Here is a 21,875-nt window from a genome sequence, read left to right as displayed (position 1 = left end):
TGCCTTGGAGTCAATCAATCATGGGTTGAAACCTCTAAAACAAGGAAACAAAATAAATACTCTCCTCCTTTAAGTTGTATAAGTCAGGAGTTTTGTCCCAGCAACAGGAAAGCTGACTAACATAATACCCTAGTAGAGTGGATTACACAAAAGCCTGGGTACCAGCAGGTGGGCAATCACTAGGTCATTTTAGAACTGTCTACCAAATTTTCCATTTACTGTTCTATATCACCATCCCTGTCATTCTTAGTTACTATATATTTGAGATGGCATATTTTGAGCTCCCACATAATCAAGGTCACTTAGGTTCATATGCTCACAGGCTGAGGATTTGGCTCAGTGGCTCTGTGCCTGCGTGACAAGTGCAAGGTCCTGAGTTCAATCCCCAGCACTGAAAAAACAAAAAACAACAACATATGCTCGCCACTGGCCAAATCAAAGGAGGCCATGTATTTTTGTGAAAAGGAAAAAAAGGACTTATTCAAAGTTAGCTCCCAGGAGATAGAAAAAGGCCATTTGCCTCAAATCACCATCTCACCATGGGCAAATGGCCTTTTATAGTAAGAAAAAGTGTGTAAGGCACAGATAGACGATGTAGATCTCCACACTTGCTTTATCACTTCTAGCATCTTTGACCCATTCTCCTCTTTCTTGTGGAAAGGGTACCAGTTTCCCTTTCTTGGTGCTGGTGGTATCTGCATATTCAGTCACTTGTTTTGGGCTGAGGAGGGGAGGCACTTATGAGCTATGCGCTCAGTTTGAAGAAATTTGGAGTTGTTTATCTCTAGAAGGAAAAAAAAATCTAATTTTTAAACTTTCTCTTTGCAGCGCCAGTTACAAAACAGTGACTTCAATTTTATTTCTCACCAAATATTGTATGAAGGCTCAAAGGGAATCAGTAATTATTCCAAGATACTTGATCTAATATAGAGTGGAAGCAAAACTTGAACCTAGTTCTACTAACCCAGAGGGCTTTTAAAAACTTATTCTGGACTTCTTAAACGGAGAAAACAAGCTGTGGATCTTTTACAATTTAAAAAGTTAACTCCCGACTTTCCATCAGATTCCCCCTTTTTCACATATTGACATCCTGAGGTATGGGTATTACTGAATTTTAACAGTCAGGCAGAAAGAAATTTAAGTCATTGAGCAACGGAGAAACCTCCCTTTTCAGTGGACAGATTTTTTTTAAAGGGGGAGGGCTCCATTATGCGCAAGGCACCTTGGGAATTGTAGTTTTTAGTTATAGGCGCTGATTCAGAGGGACCCAATCATCAGCGAGCCAGCTGCTCTCCGCACAGCGATTGGCTTGAAGTCAGGTGCGGCCCTCCCCGCGGCTCCATCGCGGTGTCTCGGGTGGGAACAGAATAGGGGAGCGTGCAGTGAGTGGGTACAGCTCTGTCCCGCGTTCCAACGTCGCTAATAATTCGCTGTGGCCATGGCCGAATCTCAGCCTGCGTCTGGCGGCCTCACTGACGAGGTAGCACTCAGTTGCTGCTCGGACGCAGACCCCAGCACCAAGGTGGGCACGGAGCGTCCACCCGCGTGGCCTCCGGAGGGATCAGATCCTGGGGCTCAGCTTCGGCTGGGCCGGCGGGGCGGGGTTCAAACTCTGTCCGGCCATCGCTGCAGGCCGGCCGGCGTTGGGCGGACTGGAGTGGATTGGAGAGGATAATGGAGGCACCCATCCGGACTTGTGAAGAATGTTCTTCATGTTGTTTCAAAAAGATTGTGGCCCAATTTATATTCACTTGTTTTATTTTAGGAGGTGTCTGGAAGCCAGGCCAGACCCCTTGGTTGGTACTCGATCGCCTTGGCCGACAAGAACAGTTTCAGAACTCGCACTCTTAGGTTGAAAAGTCCCTGATTATGCTGGGCCCTCCTAGCCGCGACCAGTTCTCCTGGTGGCCCTAACAGCTCAGCTCCTCTACAGTACCGGGATCGCCCCCTTGCTTGGCTTTGCCTGTTATTTACAACCACACTTCGGTCTTGGTGGAGCGTGCTGGTGACCCCTAGGTGACACGCCGTGGAGCTCAGACCTGAAGGGTATCTTAGGAGGTCCCTTTCCAACTGTGTCGTGTTAATAGTTGTGAGTCAGAAAGAGGAATGACCTGTTGATAGGCAGGCTTTCACTTGCTTGGTACAACTGTATTGAGTCAGTGTAACTCAGGTGTGGCTCTGGCTGCCTTGTCAGAAGGAGACGGGAGTTTTGCTGCGTCATGATCAGTTTATTCCTGTGTAGCCATCAGTGCATAACTGTGTCTTTGCGTGAATTCCCTGAAGATTGGCTTTGGACTTCATGCAAACCTCTATCAAAAAGAGGCAGAGAGATGGTCAGTAACTTTGATTTCTGCTTGTTCTCTGCCTTCAGGGCAGCGTCTGACATCTAATTGCTAAAGCCTTTGACAGGCACCTGCTAAACACTTAGTTTAGGAACAATGTTAGTCCCTGAGTGAGGAAAAGATATGCTAGCTAGCGTGGTAAGTTGGAGCCAAGTCATGAAGAGAATCTTGAATGTCACATCCAAGAAAGTTAGATTTTATATAGTAGGTAGTGGAGAATGATCCAGGATTTTGTAGCATTTTGTAGCTTTGTAGCACTCTTCTCACTTTTATATGAGTAGTTATTTTATATACTATAAACAGAATCGTTCCGTGAAAATTTCCCAGATAACTGCGGATTTTGTGTACTGGGCTATTTGAAGAGATTACAGGGGTTGGGGTAATAGCTTGGCCTTGCGTTCAATCAGGGGGACATTTAAAAATACATTAAATATACTTCCTTGTGTGGCTTTACCCCCCTATGTCGGTACTGGAGATTGAACCAAGATCCTTCACTCTGAGCCCCAGCCCCAGCTACTTTTTAAAAATTTTCAGGTAGAGTTTTGATGCCTTGCTTGTCTGTACTCAAACTTGATATCCTTTTACCTCAGCCTCCCAGAGTGCTGAAATTGTAGGTAGATTTCCTTGCATCGTAATTTACATTCAACATTATTTAAGTTTCTCTTGATGATTTAAAATAAATTTTTTGAGATCAGTAATTTTTGACCCTTGTTGGTACTATGTGGAGACTTAAAATGGAATACATAATATTAACTGGTACATTACTAAGGGTGCCAGGCCCTGACTTGGTGTTTTAAGTACATTACTTAAGTTGGCCTTCAGAGCAGTTTTATGATTATCTCCGTTTTCCAAACAAGGAGATTTAGACATAGAGGTGTTGGGTGTCTTGCCCAGTGGGGAGCCCATACATCCAGTCTCCACCCTGTCTGCTTTTGAGTACTGATTCAAGCAGTAATTTTGGACTTTGCCATGAGTTGGAAAAAAACTTTTTTTCAGTGAATTGATTGATTAGCTGACCCTCTGTATGTATGCAAAAATCATGGTAGGAATTTTGGGAGGGTACTGGGATAAAGGTTCCTTCACCAAACATGCACCAACTGTAAATAAGGTGGACCTGGGATTAATGAACTGTTGAGATTATAAAGTACTCTGGGTACACAAAGGAGGTAAGAAGTTTTTGAAGGTAGTGTCCAAGGACGGTCTAAGCACTGAGCATAATGGAGTCTGAAGACCTGCATTTGGATCCTCACTTCATTGGTGCAGTGATCTTAGCAGGGATCTTGGGAGAACACAAGGAGATAGATAGATAGCTTTTATTATTTTTTGCCCCCCCCGATAGCTTTTATCATTATTATTGTTATTGTTTAATGGAGCAAGCCCCTGTCCCATCAGAGTGGTAGGGAATGGTGTCCAAGAAAACTTTCAGTGTTGGTGACTGTTGAGTTGAGTTTTGTCAAATGAGGAGGAGCTAGCCTGGCAGAGAGGGGTGGGAAGAATAAGGAATAGGGAAAAGAAGGAAGAAGGACAAGGGCCAGATGGGTGGCTGACTGTTCTAGTACAGAGAATCATAGTACTGTGTATGTAAATGCACAGAGATACTAGTGTGCTTAAGTAGAGCCCTACAGCGAATCCACTGAGACTGTAATATGTGGTGAGAGATGAGGGGAGGGCATATTATTTTTCTCTTCATTTCTCGGACAAATTAGCTCACTTGCACAACTTAAAAGAGAGGTCACATGCTTGACTTGGGCAAACGAGGGGTGGTTGAGGCATTCCCTCTTGGGAATACAGGAAAAAAGTTTGGACTGTGTTGAGTTTGATATTCTGATCCAAGTGGAAGTAAGTGTTGGAGAGGTTAAGTTTGGCACTGAGGTTAAAGGTATGGGCTGGGGAATGCAGATTCAATAGTCAAAAGTAATAGCAGTGGAAACTCAGTGTATTTTGTATTAATAACAGCAAGCCAAATAATAAGCAAAGTTGCTTGCTGTAGGCCACACATTATGCTAAGCACGTTCATACATTATTCCATTTACATTTCAACTCAAGCTTAGGAGCTAGGAACTCTAGATTATCCTTAGTTTAAAAGTGTGGGGCCAGGGATTTAGCTCAGTGGTTCAGCCACCTGCCTGGGAAGCGCAAGGACCTGTGTTCTATCCCTGGTACCAAAATAAATACATAAATAAATAAAAGTGTGGGGATAATAAATACATAAATAAATAAAAGTGTGGGGATGTAGCTTAGTGGTGCCACTGCCTGCCTGGCAAGCACAAGGTCCAGAATTCAATCCCCAGTACCAAGAGGGAAAATTAAAAAAATAAAAGTGTGGAAACTGAGATTCAAGGAAATTAATGATTAACTCAAGGACACGCTTGTAGAGCCAACATTTGAACTATACCGCCTCTCATAAAAAATTCCTCTCATATTTGTGTGGTTAATTTTCCTCTCCCTGTACATGAGAAACAAAAGGCCCCATGATACTGAAGAAATGACCAATAATCTTGGACGCAGCTATACTATCTCGTACTGCTCTGTAGGTTAGAAGTATGATATGGGTCCCACTGGTTTAAAATCTACGTATAGAAGGGGCTGTATTCCTTCCTAGTGGCTATAGAGAAGAATCTGCTTCTAGATTCAGGTTATTGCCTGCATTCAAATCCTTTGAATTGTAGGACTGAGGTCCCAGCTGTCTCACTGGCTTTAAGTATGGGGAAAGTGATGGCAGAAGTCTGCCTTTAACTCCTTATATCATCTCAAGCTAGCAGCTGTGAGTAGACTCCCACCTGTGCCGTCTCTCTGGCTTCTCCACTGTCTCATCTGTACTCTGCCTTCTTTGCCATCTCTCTCTTTTACCTTCCTCTTAATGCTTTTAAAGTCTCATGTGAATACACTGAACCCACTTCAGTAAACTAGTACAGTCCGCCTGTGCTAAGGTTAGTAACTTCAGTTCCATCAGTAAAGGCCTTCCTGGCAGCACCTTTGGTAGAATAATCAAGGATATCTTCAAATTCAGTTCTTATCTCCCTGTAGACACTGAGCACCAAACCTAGCGTGGAGCGGGCAGCTTAGCCCCGTGAGGCCTGCCAAGTAGAGCCTTTGAAATGCCATGGTCTGGCCTGATGAGCCCAGAGGTTTTGTCCGGAGTTGGCCTCCCTGAGCAAACATTCCAACTGCAACAGGGAAGGGGCAATCACCTGCATTAGCTGGCTGCCATTTTTGAAGTGCTCTGTGTGGCTTGTTTCAGTCTGAGCTCAGACAGGCATATTGCATGGGAGGAGTGATCTTGTTGCTTTACAAAAAAATTTAAAAAAAAAATTTTTTTTAAATTTGAATTTATGGCAGTCCCACAGTGGCTTTCTAGGTGTTTTTGTGATTACGTTAAACAGGACAAGGCCAAACCATAGCTCTGAGTGCTAGGCCAGTGCACACTTTTCAAGAGCTGCATTTCTCTTTCTCACATGATTATTAAAACTTTAGACCAGGGCCTAGGGATTTAGCTCAGTGGTTCTGCCACCTGCCTCACAAGCCCAAGGAACCAAGTTCGAACCCCGGTACCCAAGAAAAACAGAAAACAAAAAACCAACCAAAACAATAAAATGAGACCATTAGGAGAGCAGCCTAGGCTGAGAAAAGCAACTCAAATATTCTGAAAATGTGGAACCTCAGAGCCAGCTGCCTTATATGTGATTAGAAGATACAGTAGAGTTTTTGGTTTGTAGTTTTTGTTTCTGTTCTGAGACAGGGTCTCACTGTATAGCGCAGGCTGGGCTTCACCTTGCTATTTAGCCCCAGGTAGCCTTGAACTCACAATCCTTCTGCCTCGATGTTCCAAAATGGTGTTGTGACAGTTGTGTTCCACCACACTTGGCTAAGATATAGTAGTTTCTAAGGTAGTTTTAAATGAGAATTTAATGTTTTAAAATTAGCAAAATAGAAAAATATGATTTCCTAATGATACAGAATGAACAAAGCGTTTTGTTTGTAGTATGTGAGTTACAGGGGAATGGTAGCTCTGCAACTGCAAAAGGAGGGGTTGAATTTTCAAGCCTGTTTTGTCGAGTCCATGGGTATAACAGTAAAACTGTCAAGGGGCTGGGGATTTAGCTCAGTGGTTCTGCTGTCTGCCTCTCAAGTCCAAGAACCTGAGTTTGATCCCTGGTAACAAACAAAAGAATAACAACAACAAAACCTGTTGAGGACTGATGAGGTTAAGGCTCATAGCTAGAAGCTACCTGTGGTTAAAGGTACCTTCTGTGGCCTGAATTTAGAATTGGACAATTCATTTAAGTGCTCAATGTCGGTTTCTCATCTATAGAGTAGGAGTATTAATACTTAATAGGTAAGAATACATCACAGAGATTCTGTACCCCTAAGCAATGCTGATGATTATCCTAACTCTGAATTTATATATTCTCTACCCTATTATCATTTAAAACTTCTGTTTCCTGGTGTGGAAATTGAAGGGTTTCCCAAAGCTATTAAGAGATGTTAATTTAACTTTTAGTTCTTTAGGAGTTAAAAAAAATAGGATCTTTTGAGTAACTCATTGCTAATTTACATGGCTCCCAGTAAATATTTCAAGAAGGGCATTTATACATTAATTCAACAGATATTATAGTGGTCAGACTTGTTATTATCACTGTGGGCAACTGGAGTTCAGTCTGGATGAGGAGCCTGTGAGGAACTGTGTAGAGGTGCTTTAGAACCGTCCCACCAAGGAGAAAGAAAGCCTGATTTTTTTTTTTATCCACTACTGGTTGAGGATCATTCCTAATGTTCTTTGTGTGTGTGAGTGTGTGAGTGAGTGTATTTGAGACAAGATCTTGGTATGTAGTTCAGGCTGTCCTTGAACTCACTATGTCCACAGATGTCTGTCAGGTCTACAGTCCTCTGCTCTACCAGCTGAGCTATCTAAGGATGCACCTTGAACTCACTATGTACCCTAGACTGGACTCCATCCTGAAGCCTCAGCCTCCATCCTCCTGCCTCAGCCTCCCGAGTGCTGAGATTACAGGGGTGAACCACCATGTTTGGCAGCTTTTGAGCTGCCTCACACAGGGGCCTGCAACCAGAAAACACTGACAGAGAGCCATAGGTTGTAGGTAATAGGCATACTGGTTTTTATTGTAGGTTGTAAGTACCAGTGTTTTGTTTTTCCCCTTCACTATTGTATTATAATGGTGGACTATTTGTATGTCCTTAAAAACAGTTAATGTTGCTGAAGGAGTGGCAAAAGTTGAAGGTATTTAATATATACTGTTTGTCTTTAGGATTTTCTGTTGCAGCAGACTATGCTACGAGTTAAGGATCCTAAGAAGTCTTTGGATTTTTATACTAGAGTTCTTGGAATGACGTGAGTAAAATATATATTAGCCCCTTATACTTAAATCTGTAGCTTTGCAAAAAGAGGGATTGCTGCCAGACCCACTTAAAGTATGCTTCAAAAGTAACAAAGGTTCATTTTGGCCAGGAATCTGCAAGAAGTCCTGACTAGATAGGGCTTACGGTATGTTCCTCTATTTTGGCCAGGCTCAAATACATTCCCGTCTCCTGAGAGCTGCCAGCTAAATCTTTAATGTTAAAACCCTTTTTGATATTCTGGTCAATTTTAGCTTCTTGGCTGGTTTGTTTGTTTGTTTGTTTTCTTCAGTACTGAGGATCGAATGGAGGACTTTCACATTGAAATACATACCCAGCCATTTTTGATACTTTTTATTTGAGACAGGTTCTTGCTAAATCTAAGTTGCCATGACTCAGCCTCCTAGAGTACTGAGATTATAGGCATGTGCTATCACCTGTTCTAGCCTCTTGTTTACATCAGAAAATGTAAATGTAAGGACAAGTTACTTAGAAAGGAAATAGGTTTACTTAAAACTGGCTAATTTTGTTTTTTTATAGCCTGTGTCCTCTTGTTAAACAGCTATTGATCTTATTCTTCGAAACACATTTATATATATTTTTTTCTCCATCTTTATTGAAGTACAATTGACAGTTTTACTTTTCTTGGTTCATTTCCCTAAATAACGTAAGTTTTGGTTTGCTTTTGATAATATATAGGTCTGTATAGAATAAATTGTTTTTCATTTCTTATCTGTATACTCTCCACTGACACTGAGAGAACAGTTTAACTAATATTGTATATGTCTGTTTAGAATATTTGGCCAGCTCAGAAAAATACAAAAGGCAATGATTTTGTTTCCTTACTCCAAACTAAAGATATCTGCTAGCAACCATTTCTTGTGATTCTTTGAAGAAAAAGTAGTTTTACATATATAGTATTTGTGGTATATTTAAAGGGCAGAATGAAAACATGTATTGGACACCTCCTCTTTTCCAAACACTTTTCACGTTTTCTCATTCAGTCTCCACAGTAAGCCTTTGAGGTAATTAATATCCCCATTTTATAGGCACAAAACCAAAGCTTAAAAGGACATAGTTACTGATCGCAAAGCCTACACTTGGCACTTGGCAGAGCTGGGATTTGAATCCAGGTCCGAGAGACTCCAGTGCTCACCTTGTTTTTAAAGAACCCTGAAAAATAGCTTTCAGCTTACCAATAGCCTGGAAGATTTTCTCCACTGAGAAAAACCAGTTGCAAATGGTTCATTTGCTTTAATTCCCTCTGATTGGTCAGTAAGGCTGATAAAATCTACTTTAGTAGGGTGCCGAGATAGTTTTTCATAATTGGAGTGTGTGGGGTGTTTGGTACTTTACTATAAACATGTTGGAGTAAATCAGATCTGTGATGTCAGTGGACAAGCCTAATTGTAAGCCATGATAATTAAATAAAAGATTTGAAGTGGAGCTCTAGAAACTTTCCTTTTGCTGAGCCTCAGCTAATTATTTTCTCTTACTGATTATTAACAGGGTCATCTGTGCACATTTAATCTTCTTTAATTGAAAGAGAATGGTATTTTATGCATTCTAATTCTACCTTATTCCTTACAAGGTCTGAACTCTTTAAACTTCATAAGCTAAACCTTCAGTTGTATTTTTTAAAACCTCAGGATTAGTGGTTCATTCCCTCTTCATATCAAGCCTCTCCTTCCTGACCCTCCTTTCAACCCATAAGCAAGCTTAAGTCCTCTAGAATGTCTCTTTCCCTCTGCTCCCTTACCAGTCCTCCCACTGTCACCGACTGTAGGGATAAATCTCACTTGGTGCTGTCTCTTTACTCATCCTCCTTCTGTCTCCCAGGTCCCAGTATTGACTTGGCTCTCACAGGACCTTTCTAAAGCTCATGACCTTTTCTAGTCTTAATACATTCAGAACAGGCCCATAATTTGTGCATCTCCTTGCCAGGAGGCTCTGATTTAAATGCAATCATTTCTGCTGGCTTGAATCCCCAGTGGTAGCACGCACGACTGTCCCATCCAGTGGCTTGTAACGCTTGCTTCTTAGGGGGTCTTTGATTATAAGAATGCAAAGAAAGGTGTTGATTTAGGAGACCAGATGTCTGCTAAACATCTGTAAGGAAAACATTAAAATGGTATAAAAAATTATTACATAGCTAATTTGTGATATAACAGTTGTAAATACTTATACAACAGTAATGGGGTACTTGTGAGATTTCCTTGTTAAAATTTAGAGAATTAATTATCGATAAGCTATTCACAAATATAAATAAATCTCTAATTTGATAAAATAATTACATTTATTGTATTGGTATGAATATTAATGTTTATGTTTGGACAGTATTCAAATTTAAGTAACTAGATTTGGTCCATTTAAGACTTTTTATTAATTTTATGAAAAGACCAATAACAATGATTCGATCCCTTTGTGCTGCTGGTGGTACAGCTATCTGATAGGATGGTCATACATGTACCACCAGTGGTTCAAGCCAGCAGGAATGTGTTAATTCTGTTTCACCTTTCTGCGATATTTGATACCATTTACCACTTTATATCTGGTAAAGATATATATATATATGTCTGTTTGACATTATATCTTCTGTGATATTAACTTATCTTTCCTTCTGTCATACCATTACCCTCAGTTTCCTTTCTTAGAAGTTTTGGCATAGTAAGAACTCAAAAAATGCATGTACAGTATTGAACTGAGTGGAATATATCTGAAAGAACAGGATAATAAATACAGTTCTAGAAAACTGAAATTCCCTGTTGTAGATCTTTTTTCTGTTTATAAACAAGTACTATAATTTTGGCTGAATTTCATTAAGTTTGAAGAACTGATGAATTACAAGTCTGCTTTTACTAATATCTACAGATAAATAGGCATTTTGAAATGAGATTTTCATTAATGTTTCTCTTGGTTTTCCTGTTAAAACAGTTTTACTATATATATAGCTTTTATTCATAGAACTTAAATATTAAGTTATATTGATCTTATTATGAATCAGTTTTTCCTGTTAATGATTTTGGCTTGTCATTTTTTAAATTTCAGGCTACTCCAAAAATTAGATTTTCCTACTATGAAATTTTCACTCTATTTCTTGGCTTATGAGGATAAAAATGATATCCCCAAAGATAAAAATGAAAAAATAGCATGGGCATTTTCCAGAAAAGCTACACTTGAGTTGACACAGTGAGTATAAGTTTTTGTAAATTCTGGATGAAGGTTTTTTTCATTTTGTTTTGGTTTGGATATTTATTTTTTTCTAAATAATTTCAAAAAACATCAAACCATTTTGTAATTAGCATTGCAATTTTAAGGCATTTTTATAATTTCAACATTTAAAAATGTAGAAAAAAGCATTGCCTTTTTAAAAATTTACTTTTTATCTAATTTTTATGGTACTGGGGATTGAACCCAGGATCTTTACACTGAGCTGTATCTCCAACCCTTTTTTTATATTTTTGTTTTGAAATAGGGTCTTGTTAAGTTGCCCCTGCTAGGCTCAAACTGGTGATCCTCCTGCCTCAGTTTCTCAGAGTACTGGGATGTATTACAGGTGTGTGTCACCATGGCTGGATTCCTTTTTATATCATTATATTGTTTCTCTGCACTCTTTATAACAACTACCAAAAAAGCATTTGTTTCCAGATGTGTAATTTTTTTTGTGTATCCCTTGATTTGAAACAAAGCTTTGGGGGCTGGGGACTTAGCTCAGTGGCGCCGGACAAGCACAAGGTCCTGAGTTCGACCCCCAATACAAAAAAAAAAAAAAAAAAAAAAAAAAAAAAAAGTTTTGGAATTAGAGAGGCCTAGACATGGGTCTATGACCCTGACCAAATTATATCACCTCTAGTTGGTCATCTCATCCTTAAAATGGAAGTATTCAAATCTAGCCCATGGAGCTATTTTGAGGGTGTAATGAAATATGAAGTATTTATATTTAGCACAATAAATGGTAGTTGCTGCTAAGATTATTGCTTTAATCCAGTTTAAGTCATACATTTCCTGCTTGCCCTTTCTGCAGTTGAAAATTTTACTGTTTTTAGTAGCAGGGGTCAAGCCAAGAATGTAGAGTAGAGTATGCACATGGTAAGATTTCAAACATCGGTTTCTTTTCAGAGTATCTGTTCTACAGGACAGAACTATAAGTTATGTTTTCCCTTCTTTTGTAGCAACTGGGGCACTGAAAGTGATGACACCCAGAGTTACCATAATGGTAATTCAGACCCTCGGGGATTTGGTATGTTTGCCTGTTTGTGTGTAATATAAATGTATATGGGTTTATGTGCTTTTCATGGTATACATCTAGAACATTCATGGCCTAATTATCAAGTATAATCCATGTAGTAGAAGTATGGTTTATTTTCCATAAATCTTACTTAGGATTGTATAATTTCAGAATCTCAGTCTAAGCATATTTATTCTCATAATGATTTTACTTTTAAGTCTCAGTATTATGTTTCCAGTATTTTTTTAGTTAATAAAAACCCAGCTATATTAATAGTAATCCCTGTTTCTGCTAGTGTATACTTCTGTGTTGTTCTAAAATCTGTCAAATCAGGATGACAGAATTATAGGATTTAGTAGGCTGCTATATAGTCAGTGCCAAAAAAACAAGTCTATTATGTATGAACAAATGATTACTCTTTCATTGGTATAGTTTTACTTTATTTTATTAGTGCCTGGGATCAAACTCAGGACCTTGCGCTTATGAGGCAGGGGCAGTGCCACTGCACTAAATCTCCAGCTGTATAGTTTCATTTTGGCTTTGGTGTTTTGTTTGTTGCTGTTGTTTGTTTGCATTGATTGAATCCAAAGCTGCATCCTCAGCCTGTCATTTTTCTTTTCCTTCCTTCTTTTTTCTTTTCTTTCTTTCTCCCTTCCTTTCCCTCCCCACCCCTCTCCTCTCTTCCTCTCTTCTCTTCCCCTCTCCCTGTGTCCCTTCCCCCATCTCTGTTTCTTTCTTTCTTTCTTTTTTCTTTTCTTTTTTTTGGGGGGGGACAGAATCTCCCTGATTTGCCCAGGATCAAACTTTTGATCCTCCTCTTCAGCCTCCTAAAGTGCTGAGAATTACAGGCACATACCACTATGCCCAGCTGGCATAGTTTATTCTTCACAGAGTGAACTATTGGTAGCCAGTATTGATTTATTTTAAATAACATATAATTCAGAACTGATTATTCCGTTATACTGCTATTTATTCTTGAGTATACTATAGATTTTAAGTCTATTTTCAATATGTGTTGGAAGCCACTTGTGATCTTCTTGTTGTAATTATTTCTTCCTTTCCTGTGTGGTTTTTGTTTGTTTGTTTTTGTTTTTTGGTGGGTGTCACCTAAGGTCACATTGGAATTGCTGTTCCTGATGTACATGGTGCTTGTAAGAGATTTGAAGAACTGGGAGTCAAATTTGTGAAGAAGCCTGATGACGGTGAGTCTACGACTGTGTTCATGCTTAGTTAAGTAGTGTTACAAGCACCCAGAGAAGGCACTGCTTTGGTTAAACCTGTTTAGTTGCTAGTCATGGAAGTCTGCTTCAACCTGCTTAAGGAAAGAAGCAAAATTATAAGACTATCTGGGTATCCTAGGAAACTGAAAGAACAACTAGGGTGCTTCACAAAGGACTAGACACAGGGCGTGGAGAGCCATCAAAAACTCCGGCTCTTTCTCCCTTACTTCAGTCTCTCCTTGGCCATTGGTTTCACTGTTTCAGGGTATAAATCTAGCCACTCAAAACTAAGCTTTAAGTCTGTTTACCTGATATTAATTATTGCAATTATTAATAGTACATTAGCATTTTCTTTTTCATTCTTTTACAGGCTTTCTGTGTATATATGTTTTATGTATGGCTCTTAAAATAGCACATATCTGGATTTTGTTGGATTTACATATATTGTGATTGTTTTATTTAGATCTCGCTCTGACATTATATTTTATTATTTCAATTTTAGTTTGAAGCATTAATTAAAATACTTAATGTCCAGCTCACCTCTCCAGAGAGAAAATAATTTATTCCCCTCTACCAACATCATGTTACTATTACCCAGACCCCAGTGTTACTCATTTCTTTTTTCTTTGGCCTTGGCTTTTAAAAATACACTTGATCTTAACCAAAAGGCCAAGAACGATTGGCTTTTAAAAATATAACGATAAATATGTTAAGGTATTTTGATCATTTTCTCTATGTCTTTTATACCATAATCTGAACTTTTCTGTCTATATAAAGTACCTCAAATAAAACTTGTCAAGAAGCTTGTGAGGCAAAACTCCTGAGTCTTTGTATGCTGAGTACCATTCCTATATGTGAATGACAGTATTGTTAAAAATCCTAGGTTTGTTTTCCTTGAGTCTTGAAAATGCTACTCCATTGTCATTTTGCACACAGGTGTACTGAGAACTCTGCTGTCAATCTGATTCATGTTCTTTTATGTATATTATTCATGTATAGCATCTTCTGCTTTGCTCTGGAAGCTTTTATGTTATTCTTTGTCCTTACCTTCTTGCTAAGATGTTTCTTTAGACTCCTTTTTCCCCAACTATGCCTGTTCTGACATTTAACTCACCTGTTGTGTTCCTAATCTGTTATAATTTTCATCCCTAATTTGTGCTTGTTCCTTTAATATTTTCTTCTTATTTAATATCAGTAACATTTCATACTGCTTATCCCTTTTATATGTTCTAATAATTCTTGGTCCATTGTTCTACTATTTCATTTTATAGTTAACTCTATAATCATTATTTGGGTGTTTCTCATAGTTATTCTTTTCAGATTTGTATTATTTTGGCCTCTGTGTGTGTGTGTGTGTGTTTCTGTTTCTTCAACTGTTAGCTGTTTAATCCCATGTGTGTGACTGGGGGAAGGCCAGAACCCAGTCCTTAACCTGAATGAGCTCAGAAAGGCAGGCAGAGTAAGCCAAGGGCTGAGATCCCTAGACACCTGGAAATGAATGTGAAAAATTTCACATCTCACAGAATAACGCTTTAGGTCAGATCTTTTCCCTTTGTCCCTTAGGAAGCAGTATTAGTAGTAGACACCTTAAGGGCCAGGGATGTAGCTCACCTGCCTGGCAAGTATAAGGTCTTGAGTTTGATCACTGGTATTGGGAGGAAAAAAGAAAAGAAAAGTAAAAAGAAAGTAGTAGATAGCGCTGAAATTGTCAGTCACTGGCCCTGGGTGTGTGGACAGAGAGATGGGAAAGATCAGATGGTCCTCACCTGTTCTTCTCAGTTCCTCACAAGCTTTCTGTACCACCCTTACTTACTCCTGAGGATGTCTGATGCCGTGGCCTTACAAGGGCAAAGGCAGGTGCTGATGCCCACGGCACTTGAGACAGCAAGAAACAAATTGTTTTCCCCCCACAATCCCGTGATGCCCTGGCCTGCACCCGCACTACCACCTCTCACACAGACCAGGTTAAAATAGATACCCACTTCACCCTGCCTTTCTTCGGGTGTCACTCCCAAGGCTTCTCACTTTTCTCTCCTTTTCTCATTTGTGTTCCTCTGGAACCAGAGATAAGAACCAAATCGATTCGGCATTTGGGTCCCAAAATAAATTTCTCAGGTCATGTATAAGCATTTAGGTAAACTCTGACCTGTTAGCCTCTCCATTCTAGTTATGAATTCCTAGGAGGCAGAATCTGATTGGTGGGGCTTAGTTTGCCTGGTGGGATCAGTGGAGGGTCAAGATTGTGTGATATTTTTGGAAGCAAAGGGAAGAGGGAAGTTGGTCCACATCAAATTTGTATTTCAAGGAAAACAGACAGTGGTGACACATTTTTATTGGGAATTTTTTTAGCATAGGGAAAAGCCTGGATTTCTAAAAAAGTTTTTGTGGTACTGGGGATCAAACCCAAACCCAGAGGTACTCTAGCTGTGAGCTATATTCCCAGCCCCTTTTGTTTTTATTTTGAGACAGGGTCCTACTAAGTTGCCCAGGCAGGACTTGGAACTTGTGATCCTCCCCCCTCAACCTCCCTCAGTGCTAAAATTACAGGTGTTCACCACTGTACCTGGCTTTTGAAGGCTAAGGGAAAGGTAAAGTGCATTTTTTGTGTTTGTGTGTAGGTGTGTTACTAGAGATTTACCCAGAGCTTTTACACAACTGTTTAAAGGGTTTGTATGACCAAGCACCAAGTGTTTGGTTTGTTTTGGGTAAACCACACTACCTGCTCTGTCAAGCGCCTTCCTATTGTTATTGTTTTGTTTATTTGTTTGTTTGTTTTTTTGAGAGGGGGTCTTGCTGTGTTGTACAGGCTGACCTTGAACTCCTGGCTCAAGAGATTCTCTTTGCCAGCCTCCCATGCAGCTGGGATTACAGGCACATGCTATGGTGTTTAGATTAATTCCTGTGACTGCTGAACCGGTAGCATGAAACAGTATCGTGGAGGTGAGGCAAATACCTGTTACCAAGTACTGGCTAACAGAAGCAGCCGGTCCCACAGTTAATTTTAGGAGGGCTAGTTTCCAGCTCTGTGTGGAAGGTGACATTTCAGTCAATATGAGAAGTAAGCATTTGGGCAACATTAACAGTATAGCATTTTTAAAAATTAAAACTGTAACCAAAATAATGTATTTCATTAAAATATAAATTTACAATGGAATATAAATACTCTTTAAAGTTTTTATTTTCTGTTTTCAGTAATGAAATATTTCATTTTACAGGTAAAATGAAAGGCCTGGCATTTATTCAAGATCCTGATGGCTACTGGATTGAAATTTTGAATCCTAACAAAATGGCAACTGTTATTTAGTCCTATGAAAATGCTTCTGAGAGATGTCAGTGAGGATGGAAATAAGAATAGAATAATGTGACTCAAGATACAGAGAACAGAAACACCCAGGACTGATGGATCTGTGTCCCAATTCTAATCCTTCTTAAGTCCTTTTCCCTTTTTAGCTGTATTTTTCACCTATTCATTTCTAGTTTTAAAGTAGTGCTTTATTTTATGACCTTGAATGAAGTTTTGTAAGTTCACTTTTTAGGTGATAATTAGAACAATTCCCTTTAGAAGCTGCATTTGCTGCCTTTTAGCTCCTAAATATTACCTCTCTTCAAGTCTTCCTTTGAATCATGTTTTAAAAAAAAAAAAATTAACCTTTTTTTGTGTGATGGATATCTTCTGGGGTTTCAGCTCCTCAGAAATAACTTCAGGATGGAAAGTAAAGAACACTGAACAAAAATGAAACTTCATGTGTACTTCAAACAGTATAAAGTGTTTATTTTTATAAAAGAAAAGGCACTCTTGAGAACTGTTCAGAATCAGGCTGACAAGGATACTGATAGAAAACTAATTTTTTATTTATGAAATACTTCTCTTATGTTCAAGGATTAATTTTATCTATTTGGGAAGGAGGAAGAGGAGTGGTAAAGTATTCACTGGATACTCAGGCACCAGACAAGGTTGTAGCATACTGTTTGTCCCTTAATACTCTATCTTATGTAAAAGAAAGCAGTCTAGACATGTAAAAACTTTAATGAATGGAAGGCAATGCAAGTAGTCAAGATCTCATCATCTTAGCATTTAGTATATGCCTCAAAATTAAGCCTCACTATCCCCGCCCACACTAATTCCCTGTTGTGAAAACCTGCAGTGTTCACGCATGGTGCTCTCAGCTCTTGGACCTGTATGCCACGTGGAGGGAAGAAATGTGGAAGTCTATCACCAGGCTGCTGTAGGGACACCCACTTAACCCCGCACAAGTCTTCCATTACTTAAGGAATCTTCTTTACCCTAAGTCTTTGTGATGCCAGGAATTATGTTCACTAGTAATACCACTAATTATCAGAAAGCAGCTCAGACATTTGGTGGCTTTCAAACAATCAAAGTGAGTTTGAAGATCTCACAGCCTAGAGAACAAAAACACCCAAAACACCTAAATTACATTTAGCTGTTTTGTAATTCTAGAGGAAGACTTTTGGACAGGCCACGCCAGTTCTTGAACTGCTGGAAGCAATTCACATTTCCTTTTTGGATGAAATGGATTCACATGAGCAATTTAAGCAACTAGCAGTATTTACAGACTGAAATAAATTTTAAATAAGACTGATTGGTGAACTTCTGCCTAGCAAGTTCTTTTTATAAAAGGCTCCCCTTAGAAAATATTGAAAGGATTTGAAAGGGCTTGCAAGTTTGATCTGAACCAGGACCAGCCTGTAAAACAGGTAGTTTGTATGGTTACAGAACTATGAGAAAGGTAGAAGGGGCACAGTAAGGAGTAAAGGATTGTGGTAGATAAAGTACAGCGAATAAAAAGACCAGATACTAAGAGGTAAGTCATGAGAACTTAGGAAGACCAGCTTCACATGTTAAATATTAGAAATAGCAAGTAGGAGGTCTGTTAGATTCATAAATTTAGTAATTTAAACTTTATTGCTAGGGAAAGAAAACTACTCTGCTTACTAAGTAAAATCGTGCCAAAATATAATCCTCATTCCTTAAATTCATTCCTATATTCACTGATAAAACACTGTGTGGCCAGGCCTTGCTAGGGATTAGAATAATTCACTTCCAAATAAAACTGTTTTGAGAAATGGTGGTAAGAAAGGGCAAACTAGGGGACAAGAAGTTTTCTTGTTTTTCATGTTGAGATAGTACTACCCAGCTCAGAGTGTAGAATGTCAGCCCCGGAGCAAGCACAGCTGAGGTTGGGACTCCTGATACTGATTTTGAGTTAAGAGCCGTGGCTGGAGGGCAATCACTTGAGGTTTCCCTCACAGTATTTTGAGCAGAACTTGTTAGGTTTATCTTTGTTCAGGCTGCTATACCAAAAATACTATAGACTGGGCGGCTTACACAATTTATTTCTTCCAGTTTTGGAGGCTGAGTAATCCCAAGTTCAAGGCACAGCAAATCCAGTGTCTGTTGAGGTCCCCTTCCAAGCTTGTAGAAGATAACCTCTGGCCGTGTCCTCATATGGCCAAGATAAGTGACCTTTGATCTCTTTCAAGAACACCAGTCCCATTCAGGAGGGCTCCAGGCTTAATTTCCAAGTACTGCCACGCTGGAGATTAAGCATGCATCTGAGGGGAGGCATGCATTTAGTCCATAGCATACTCTTAAACCTTGGTAACATAACTGAAGAGGCTTTTATCTTGCTGTTGGTAAGAAAAAACAAACTTAGCCAATGTAACAAGCACTGAATTCTAGAATGGGTTGATAGAGGGTTCAATAATTTTAAGAACCTCAGATTCCTTCCAACTTTCCCACCAGTCAATTTTTAACATTTTTTGTCTTTGAGCCAATAATAAATGTGATCTTTGATGCCTATCACCACCATTCAGAATGCTGTGTGTAGACCAACAATGTCCAGTGAAAAAAAATAACCTTTTATTCCTCGCTTGTCTTTATTAAGGACCAAAAAGCCTTTTCCAAAGCTCAGAATTCTGTTTCCTTAAACTCCGCTAGATTGTGAGTTTTGCAGATTTCCTTGCTTTAGATGATTGGCAGTTTTAAGGAATACTACTGTAGCTAGACACTGTAAAATATTCTCAATAGGGATTTTTTAAAAAAATTTCGTCATGATAAAACAAGAAACTGGTTTTTAAGATGAAGGCCTCAGGTAAAAAGCTCTATCACACATAAAGGATATGTGCTATTAATACATCACTAATAATTTTAACCATGATCACTGAGTTAACAGCGATACTACTTCCGCAGGGTTATGGCTAGATTTAAGGAGGAAAATGAGCATGAACCCTTTTGTAAAATGCCTAGAATGTAAGATTCTCCCAATATTATGTTCTCAATACTAGCCTTTTCTTGCTGCAGTCTACCTACTTTGGTAATGTCACCTACTATCCTGGCTTTAACTATCATCTTGGATAAAATGAGTTTAAAACGATTAAAGCTATAACAGCACAAACAGAAATATAATGAATGTATATTTGTATTTGGCCTCTAGGTCATCCTTCCTAGACTTTGGAAGAACAAAAGTGGTAGCTTATTTTCTCACATGAAAAGCCCTTTACCTTTTGCTATTTTATGTCCTTCTGTTCTGTTTCCATCTTACGATTGGTATTTTTTTTATACCCTTTGTTTTTCATGCACTCTGCGACTGACTGCTTAATTTCCATTTCTGCCCTAAAGCATCAATTTTTCAGAACTTAGCATATCAGGAGGCCACAAAGGAAAATATGGTGCTTAGTTCAAGAAGCCAGTCTCAAGACTGCATGTTGCAGGATTCCATTCCTAGGAATTGTCTAGAATGGGCAAATCTATAGAGATAGCAGAGTAGCTGTCACCTAGGGCTGGAGATGATGGTGTGGGGAATGAGAGGTGACTGACAAAGAATGAGATTTCTTCATGGTGATGAAAATGTTTTCAGTTGGATAGTTGCACAACTCTACGGACGTGCTAAAATCCACCAAACTGGACTTTAAACAAGTGACTTATATCCCAATAAAGCTTTTATTAAAATAAAAAAAGGGCCAAGGATTTAGCTCAGTGGTTCTGCCACCTGCCTTGCAAACGCAAGGACCACAGTTTAATACCCGGTACCAAAACAAACGAAAACAAAGAAAAAAAGAACCACAAGGAGGGCTTGTCTTAAGATTCAGGGCCTCACTTGAGTTTCTCATTCAGGAGGTTTCTAATTTAGAGCTTCTCACTCGGTAGATATTTGCATTTCTAGTCCCTAAGTGAAGCTACTACTGCTGGTCCAGTACTGCACTGTAAGAACTACAGTTGGGTAGCACGGCCTTAATATCAACATGAGCCACATAGAGACATCAAGAAGAGGTAAATTTTCACCATATGTTTTAACATGTATCCAAAATATTTTAAATAGGTAATCAGTACAACACTCATTAATGAAATATTTCACATTCTTGTTCACTCAAAGCCTTTCAAATCTGGTATGCACACCAGCACGTTTATACTGCATTTCAGGTGTTCAGTGGTCACCGGTGGCTACGATGATGGACAGTCTAGCCCCAGAGAATTCTGTTTTTTCCTTTCTTGAAATGGGCTGGAGTTAAACCTCACTATATAATGAAGACAATAACATTTCTTATCTCATGGAATTGCTGAGGACATGGAATGAGTAAATATGTGTAAAAATGCTTAAAACAGTTTCAACCAGGTAATAGTGGTATCTTATTTTCCCCTAATAATAGCTATTAAATAAAATGTCTGACTCAGTAAGTTCTGAACAGAATTGAAGAGCTACTGAAATGCTATTGCAAGTTCTAACATATATAAATGAAGCAAAATGACAAGATTTTGACCTGATGGTATCAGATAGAATGCTTCTGGCAGGAAGCCAAGCAGATGTAAATAACAGAAAAAGTACAGTTCAGTTTCAGTTAATACAACTTGAGTAACAGGGTCATCAGAAGGGCCCAGGTTCTTTTTCTCTCTTCACTGTGAACTCTAATATTGCCTTCTTCCTATAGCTGGTGTCTCTTCATTGCCTGCTATTAACAATCAGGGATAAATACTTCATGATTTACATGTGGCAAGAGACATAGAGACTTTCCCAACCTCTGAACATAGTCTCTTTAGTATGATTTTGTGTGTGTGTGTGTGTGTGTGTGTGTGTGTGTGTGTGTGTGTTGTGCTGGTGATATTCTATTTCTTGACCTGGGTTTACTTCATGGAAATCCAAATGCTGCATAATGATTATTTGTACACCTTATACATATTACACTCTAATAAAATAAACCCAAAGGTTTGTAAACAAGATGATAAGTGGGGACAGTAAAATCCAAGGAAAACACTTTAGGGTCAAGATGAACTGTGTTCTCTTAGCAACAAGTAGTAGTAGTAGTAGTTTGCTTTTTTTTTTTTAAGCTTACATAACAGGAATAGCTAGCTTCCTTTTCTTTTTTGGTGCTGGAGATTGAACCCAGCATGCTTAGCACATGCTCTACAACTGAGCTACATCCCCAGCTCTTGCTATCTTTTAAAATATTCTAGTTTTACTGCATTGTATCAGAGGCCGATCAATCCTCCCATCTGCCTAGAAAGGGGGATGCTGAGGGCTAAGGAAAGAAAAGCCATAGACACTTGTGTAATTTCAGCATGGGGATCTGGGAGGTCATCCCAGAATATGGAGTTCAGGCCAGTAAACCTGCCCTCTGGAAACAGGTCACCCAGGTCCACCTCATAAGCCAGGTCCCTGCTGGCATAAAGCTTGAGCCAGTTCTCCACAGCCACTTGATACTTTGGGAGGTAAT

General features: G+C 39.1%; 1 protein-coding gene across 1 annotated transcript; it reads left to right on the top strand.

Annotated features, from left to right (window-relative positions):
* The first annotated feature begins 1,300 nt into the window (after positions 1-1,300).
* Glo1 (glyoxalase I) lies at positions 1,301-20,161 on the top strand. The gene is made up of 6 exons (XM_010638856.3): positions 1,301-1,522; positions 7,610-7,692; positions 10,746-10,886; positions 11,870-11,937; positions 13,038-13,127; positions 16,361-20,161. Exons 1-6 carry the CDS (start codon positions 1,439-1,441, stop codon positions 16,447-16,449), a joined length of 555 nt encoding a protein of 184 aa, XP_010637158.1. The 5' UTR covers positions 1,301-1,438; the 3' UTR covers positions 16,450-20,161.
* The last annotated feature ends 1,714 nt before the right edge of the window (positions 20,162-21,875 follow it).

Source organism: Fukomys damarensis, unplaced genomic scaffold, assembly GCF_012274545.1.
Source record: "Fukomys damarensis isolate Sample0158 unplaced genomic scaffold, DMR_v1.0_HiC HiC_scaffold_20, whole genome shotgun sequence".
Classification (NCBI taxonomy): Eukaryota; Metazoa; Chordata; class Mammalia; order Rodentia; family Bathyergidae; genus Fukomys; species Fukomys damarensis.
The sequence above is the reverse complement of the archived record's forward strand: the minus strand, read 5'-3'. Positions and strand labels throughout refer to the sequence as shown.

What these genes read in the sequence shown, in the direction of transcription:
- Glo1 (XM_010638856.3), top strand. Translation starts at nt 1,439, where the DNA reads ATGGCCGAATCTCAGCCTGCGTCTGGCGGCCTCACTGACGAGGTAGCA. An exon ending in ACTAGAGTTCTTGGAATGAC is followed by an intron (nt 7,693 to 10,745) that starts GTGAGTAAAATA and finishes TTTAAATTTCAG; the next exon opens with GCTACTCCAAAAATTAGATT. An exon ending in TGTGAAGAAGCCTGATGACG is followed by an intron (nt 13,128 to 16,360) that starts GTGAGTCTACGA and finishes TTCATTTTACAG; the next exon opens with GTAAAATGAAAGGCCTGGCA.